Source organism: Morone saxatilis, unplaced genomic scaffold, assembly GCF_004916995.1.
Source record: "Morone saxatilis isolate NCDOM2014 unplaced genomic scaffold, NCSU_SB_2.0 Contig17, whole genome shotgun sequence".
Classification (NCBI taxonomy): domain Eukaryota; kingdom Metazoa; phylum Chordata; class Actinopteri; family Moronidae; genus Morone; species Morone saxatilis.
In genome coordinates this window covers 26472504-26479661 of record NW_023339729.1, presented here as the reverse complement: position 1 = coordinate 26479661, position 7158 = coordinate 26472504, and the positions used below count along the sequence as shown (strand labels likewise).

The 7158-nt window shown below is 40.0% G+C and overlaps 1 protein-coding gene across 1 annotated transcript; it reads left to right on the top strand.

The window, feature by feature from the left end:
- The first annotated feature begins 3592 nt into the window (after positions 1–3592).
- LOC118327359 (mitogen-activated protein kinase kinase kinase kinase 3-like) lies at positions 3593–7156 on the top strand. Its single transcript, XM_035660684.1, has 4 exons — positions 3593–5627; positions 5743–5803; positions 6401–6518; positions 7022–7156. The coding sequence occupies exons 1-4, from the start codon at positions 5619–5621 to the stop codon at positions 7143–7145; spliced, it is 312 nt and encodes a 103-aa protein (XP_035516577.1). The 5' UTR covers positions 3593–5618; the 3' UTR covers positions 7146–7156.
- Positions 7157–7158: the final 2 nt, after the last annotated feature.

Here is a 7158-nt window from a genome sequence, read left to right as displayed (position 1 = left end):
CTCCACCTTTCCACCAACCATTCACACACGCGATGGCAAAGTTCCCATCGAACAGAAACAACTCATATCACACATTCCAGACACCACTGCTAATGCATCCCGGGAAGCCAATTTGGGAATTCAAAGTATCTCGCGTCAGAACCACGTGGGCACGGAGGCAGGATCCGAACCAACAACCTTCCGAACATGGGGGGACGACCGCGCTCCTGCCCTTCTGAGCCACAGACCACCCTATTCAACCCTGAGACCCTAAATTTCATTGCGAATTAAGATTTTACATATACACGATGGCTTTTTGATATTGAAAAGGGCCCCAACCCAATACCCCTAAAGTACTGCCCTCCTAGATGTTCGTCTTAAAAATACCCAAAATGCGGGGAAGTGGACTAGAGGTACTCCTAAAAATTGAAAGCTGTCTACGGACCCTGCCTTTAACCTTGCCAAAGAATCTTATCAGCGGGCAGTATAAGGGTTACTTGAAAAGGTTTTGTACGAGTACATATGGGATGCAGGCTCTAAAAAGTGGGTTTGAATTATGAGCTGTGTTCATATGTACTCAATCCATTACATAAGTTGGGAGAGCTTAAAGTCTTCGAAACAACTTAAGACAGGAGTTCACCCTTTCCAACGGAATGACTGTAACAACAAAGGATGGGGGAAAAAGTGAAAAATCCGAAAAGTCTCCTGAAGAAGTTTTTTTAAAAAATTACAAGCTTGGGGAAATGAGAGTTGGAAGGGTAAATCTCTAAGTTATATTCAATTTTTTTTGTTTTAAGGAACCCAAACAACAACTATACCACAAGGAGAAATTGGGAGTTAAAATGAATGCAAGAATCTAATTGAGATACCTGGACAGGAGATTTGCAGGAAAGCAGCATCAGCATTACTAACGCAAATATCTGGAGGGAGGTTAGGTGGAAGTTAATAATGAGATATTTCTTGGAACACCAACAAATAACAGCAAAGTGGGGTCCAATGCCTCCTCAGACAACATGTTGGAGAACTGTGGGACCCACAAAGTGGGAAACCCACCACAATCAATATTTTTTGGTCAAAGTTTGAGTAATTTTTGGAAGGAAGTGGTTAGACGCCCTGGAGAGAAGTGTTCCACCAAAAAATCCCTAATCGACCCGAGGGTAGTCCTCCTCGGCCTTCAATCCAAAAACGGTTTGTGAGGGAAGAGCCAAAATCTATCCTGTTACAAATACTCTTGGGGGCTACTATTAAGTCGTATCAACGATAAAGATGGTTTGAAACCAGAAACCACCCAAACATATACATCATATCGGCTTAAAAAAAGTATGGGGGGGGGGGGGGAAAAAAAAAAAAAACACTTGTATCGAGAATGGATACCTTACATATGCCAACTAATACTACAAAGACCCCACATTTATAAAGAGATGGAGCCCTGGTAATGAGTCTTGTTAATGCAAATAAAGAAAACTTATTTGTTTATTTACATTATTAATTTCTTTTTTCTTCTTTTTCTTCTTTTTTTTGTTTCTTCATTGTTTATTTTGTGTATTCTTGTTCTTTTTTGGTCGGATATAGTGAGTGGCATTCAAAGCAGCCTGGTAAATGTGTGAAGCGCTAAGGTAAAAAATGTAAAATTGTATTGTCATCGTCAATGGAATGGCAACCTTTTGGTGAAAATAAAAATATGAAGTTCCAAACACACCACTGACAGAAAATACTACAGTAGAGAAGAAACGACTACAGTCACAGACAGGAAACACTACAGTATACGAGGCGAATGTGGCACGTAGTGTAAAAACGCTTTGAGTGGTCGGAAGACTAGAAAGGCGCTATACAAGTACAGGTCCATTTACCATCCATTTACCAGTTGTGCGGCCCAGAAGTAATATCTGAAGTTTGGAAGTCCCACACCGCCATTTGGTTTTGCTAACTGCAATGTTTTTAATCTTACTCTTGGACTTTTTCCTTGCCAAATAAAATTTTAAACCATTTTGTTTAATTTATTAAATGTTAATTTAGAAATTTCTATGGGCAGCATCTGGAATAGATACAACAACCTGGGCAAAACGTTCATCCGTATTCTCTACTTGACCTATTAGGGATAAAGGTCGACCATCTCTCTAGATCCTCACTGATGTGTTTGATCGTTTTCTTATAATTAGCTTCATAAAATTTTTCTGTAGATGGGGGGATAAAAATACCCAAGTATTTGAAACCATCCCTAGTCCATTTAAACACACTGTTAAGTTTAACCGATATTGGAATTTGGCTATTACCATCCATAGCTTCAGTCTTATCCATATTAACCTTATATCCCGAATAATATCCGTACTACAGAAGATCGTTTAAACACGGTATTGTTGTTGCAGGTTCCGTTAAGAACATCATCGTCACATCGTCAGCGTACAATGATAATTTATGCTCTTCACCATTGATAGAGATGCCTTTAATATTACAATCATCTCGGATGAGCTGGGCTAGTGGTTCAATACTGATAGCAAATAACAAGGGTGAAAGAGGACATCCTTGTCTACAACCGCGCTCTAATGCAAAACTTGCCGATATATGACCATTAACTTTGACTGAAGCCAGTGGACATGAATAGAGTATTTGTATCCATTGTATGAAGTCTGAACCAAATCTGAACCGTTTAAGGGTTTGGAGTAGGTACTGCCAAGACACTCGATCAAATGCTTTATAAGCGTCCAGTGATAGTAGTAACCTCTCCCCACTTTGAATAGCTCATTATATTTAATAATCTGCGAAGATTGTCACCATAATATCTCCCTGTGATAAAGCCTGTTTGGTCTGGATTTATAATTTGTGCAATGATCTTATTCACTCTCTTTGCCAATATGGCCGTTAAAATACGTATATCGCCATTCAATAGAGAGATGGGCCTGTATGACTGGCATTCAGTAGGGTCTTTACCTTCTTTGTGTATTACTACTACAGTTGCTTCTCTCTATTACCATGCTCATAATACTTCTGATTGGTGAACCTTAGGTTGCCTTCAATTTTCTCATTGACCAGATTATTATATTCCCTTCGTGCATCTCTAAAATTAGTTAAGAGAGTAGGATTTGAGCTCTGCTTATGTTGTTGTTCCAGTTTTATAATCGTTTGTTCTAGTTCCTGTTGTCTAGCATCCCTCTTTTTCTTTCTGGCACTTGCGAAAGTACGATAATACGACCCCTAAGGTAGGCTTTTGCACCGTCCCATAATATAAGTGGTGATATTGCTGGGGAGGTGTTGGTGTCCAAATAGAATTTGAGTTCTGTTGTGATGAGGTTGATGAACTCTTTATCATTAAGGAGAGATGCATTTAACCTCCATTGTCTAGGTGTTGACTTATGTCCTATGTTCCATGAGAGTTCAATAGGTGAAAGTCAGCTATTCTGTATAGTTCAGCCCTGGGGGTAAAAAAATAATCGATTCTGGAATAGGATGCATGCCTATGCGAATAAAATGTAAAGTCTCTACAATTGGGGTATTTGCTTCTCCATGCATCGAGGAGTCCCAGTTCGGTAGATTGATATTTTAATGTTTTATGCATTCGAGAGGGCATAGTAGTGGAGACTGGCTGTTTATCTATAAATTGTGACAAAACACAATTAAAATCTCCACCCATTAGCAAGATCCCAGAACTATGCTGTGTTATCACGTTGAAATCTGGGTTGTCCTCATTTGGAGCGTATAGATTCATAAAAGACACACACTCTATACCATCAATGGAACCATTTAACAAAATAAATCTCCCCTCTGTATCCTTATGGATTGTGACCAAACTGAAATTGACAAAATGGATACACCTTTCTTTCTCCCCGATGAATTCAATTCAATTCAGTTCAATTTTATTTGTATAGCGCCAATTCATCTCAGGACACTCTAGACCCAACTCCTTTTAACATTTACAGAGACCCAACAGTACCACCATGAGCAAGCACCTGGATGAGATGAGAAGTACACTTTATCAGCCCATGATTTCTTTAATTTTTCGTGCTCCATGTCAGATAAATGCGTTTCTTGTAGAAATGCTATCTGACACTGAGATTGCTTCAGGTGACGTAGGATCTTTTTCCTTTTGAGAGGGCTGTGAAGTCCTTTAACGTTATAACTTATTATCCTTAGTAACCCCATTCAAAATATATAAACTAAGGGGAATCGATGCAGTTGAGACATATTCATTACTTAAATGCATGAGGAGGTATGGGGAGAAGGTAGGTCTGAGTGGTTGTGATAGGAGTGAGGGAGGGGGCGGAGGAAGGAATAAAATCTGAAAATGAAAATAAAAATGTAAAAAAAGAAAGAAAGAAAAAAGAAAAAAAAAACATAAAGAATAATTAAATAACCAGCAGCTGTGTGACAAAGCCATAATATCAATACCAGGCATTAGGATATTGGGGAGTCTCTATTCAGGAACGAACTGCCTCTCTCACCGTTTTTCTTAACGTATAAAGATCCCAAGGGGAACACTGGGATCAAACAGAGCAACGGGGAACTCTCTTGGACTCAAGAACATGAGTGTCAGGTTAGTTCTTTGGGACCTAGTCCCAAGCTGCACAAGGCGAACAAGCAGCTATGTAAGCTGTTCTCTATGCTAAAGTAGATACCTATTAGGCTATAGTGTGTATTAGTTATTGCCTGTGCTTACAGATCCAGATATGGACAGGGGTTGTCAGATGTTCACTACACAGGCTCCTACAGAACCACAATGTAAAATAAATTAAGATATAACAACGGCACCACAAATTATATAAATCCCAAACTGTTTCCTGCATATAGGGGATAGGCATGTTCCAAAGTATCTAAACTAAAAAGACACACAGGATATAAGATCAGATTGATCAACTGAGGACACTGTGGGCCTACAGAAAAGGTGCAAATGTTAAATAAATCAGGTCATCTTAATTTGGAGCAAAATAATCAGATTACTGTGAATAAAATGTACTCATTTCGACATTTGATCAAACGTGCGCACCTGAAACGGCGACGCACGCACAACCACGTGTGCACATACACATACTGTAGTTACATTCTCAATGTGCCGCTACAGTCGCGCTACCTTTCCTACATGACAGATTAATCATAACTGTATATGGATACGGAGTGTCAGTATTTCACAAATGGAGTAGATCTTACTTTATATAAAGACTTAGATACTTATCAACAATGTTCTTTTTCCACCAGGTTAGAGATGCGCTTATCAGGTCTCAGTCTCTGTCCCTGGGATTATTCTCCTTTTCACATGGTCACTACTAGTGACTAGTATTTCTGCAGTATTTCTGTCACTACTGTAGTATTTCTGTCAGTATATTTCTGTCAGTACTGTAGTATTTCTGTGGTATTTCTGTCACTACTGTAATATTTCTGTCAGTATATTTCTGTCACTACTGTAGTATTTTTGTCAGTACTGTAGTATTTCTTCTGTCTCTACTATAGTATTTCTGTCAGTATTGTAGTATTTCTGTCAGTATTGCAGTATTTCTGTCAGTGCTGAAGTATTTCTGTCAGTATATTTCTGTCAGTACTTAAGTATTTCTGTCAATATTTCTGTCTTTCTGTCTTCAGATCAATATCTCATCTTTGGGGCTGAGGAGGGAATTTACACTCTGAACCTGAACGAGCTGCATGAGAACTGTATGGAACAGGTGAGAGCTCACCTGGTCCACCTGGTCCACATGGACCAGGTCCAGCTCAGGAGTTGAGGTTTGGTCTGGTTTTGACATATGCAGAATGAATCAGTGATCAGTTTTGTGTCTGCAGTTGTTTCCTCGCAGGTGTACCTGGGTTTATGTGATGAACAACACTCTGATCTCCATCTCAGGTGAGTTGAGAGTCAGACAGACAGAACCTTTACTAATAGAACGTTCTCTAGAGAACAGAGGGAACAGAAAGACCTCCATCGGGCTGCGACCAGAGCGCTTTGATTAAGGCGGTGAAAAAGCAACGGCAATGGCCTCTGAGTTGTACAATAAATCTATCAGGATGTTGTGTTGAACTTGGTCGTTGCTGAAGAAAAGGGGGTTTCAAACAGCCTGCTAGCGAAAAATGGAAAATAAAAGCTGTCTCATATTCATCTTCTAATGTCACATATTTCATATTTATCATTATACAGTTTTATTATTATTGAATCGCATCTTTCTCTGTATTCTCAACACGAGTCACTTCACTGCAACATGAGGCAGTAAAAGACTTTGAGCTCAGTAAAGATCAAATTAAAGCTGCAGGCAGCGTTGAGCACACGTGTACCAAAGCCACAGCAGGTGGGTCGGACGCTGCAATTTAGGGGTGCTGTCATCCATATATGGGACCCATATGACATTTATATTTAAATAGGGCCTCACTAACACTAAATATTAATAATCTCTAATAATCATAAAAGAACAAAGAAATGTGTGTGTTAACTGAGCCCTGTCTGCAGGTAAAGCCTCTCAGCTGTACTGCCACAGTCTGGCCGGTCTGTTTGAACAGGCTCGACAAAAACAGAAGCTCACCGTCTCCATCCCGACTCGCCGTCTGCCCGATCGCATCCTGCCACGGTCAGTTCCTCCACACGCTAAAAAAATGTTGCAGGTAATAAGGGAACATGTAGAGCTTCCTCTCACACACAAAAGGCAGCAGCAGTTTATGGTTTAGTATTTTGCTGGAGGACACTTGTGGACAGGAGTAGTGTCAAACTGGCAACCCTGTGAGAGGGAGCGGGTCCTGTTCTACTGAGTCCGCCATGTTTCTACAGTAGCCCTAAATGGCAAACCAAACAATGGCTCTAGAGAGGGGCTTTACTGTTTTGCGGCCATCATAGTTTCTCCTACACACTGGGAAGGCTGAGCAGTATTCAGTTGGCTCAAACTTTACCACTAGATGACTAAACCCTACACACTGGTTGTTTGTATCAGTCCAATTATGTTTAGCTGTTGGGATTGAATGCTAGTTAAAGAAAAAGTCAAGAATCAAAAGGAAAACACCTACATTGCTGGCAGATATGACGGATAACATGTGATTGACCTTTAACAGCTTGTTCCTGATTGTCTTTTGTCTCCAGGAAGTTTTCAATCTCCAATAAGATTCCTGACACTAAAGGCTGTCTGAAATGCTGCGTAGGTGAGTCATACACCGTTTCCCATCATGCACTTCTCAGCCTCGGTTTCGTTTCGTCTCAGGGTTAATCAGTTTGAAGTC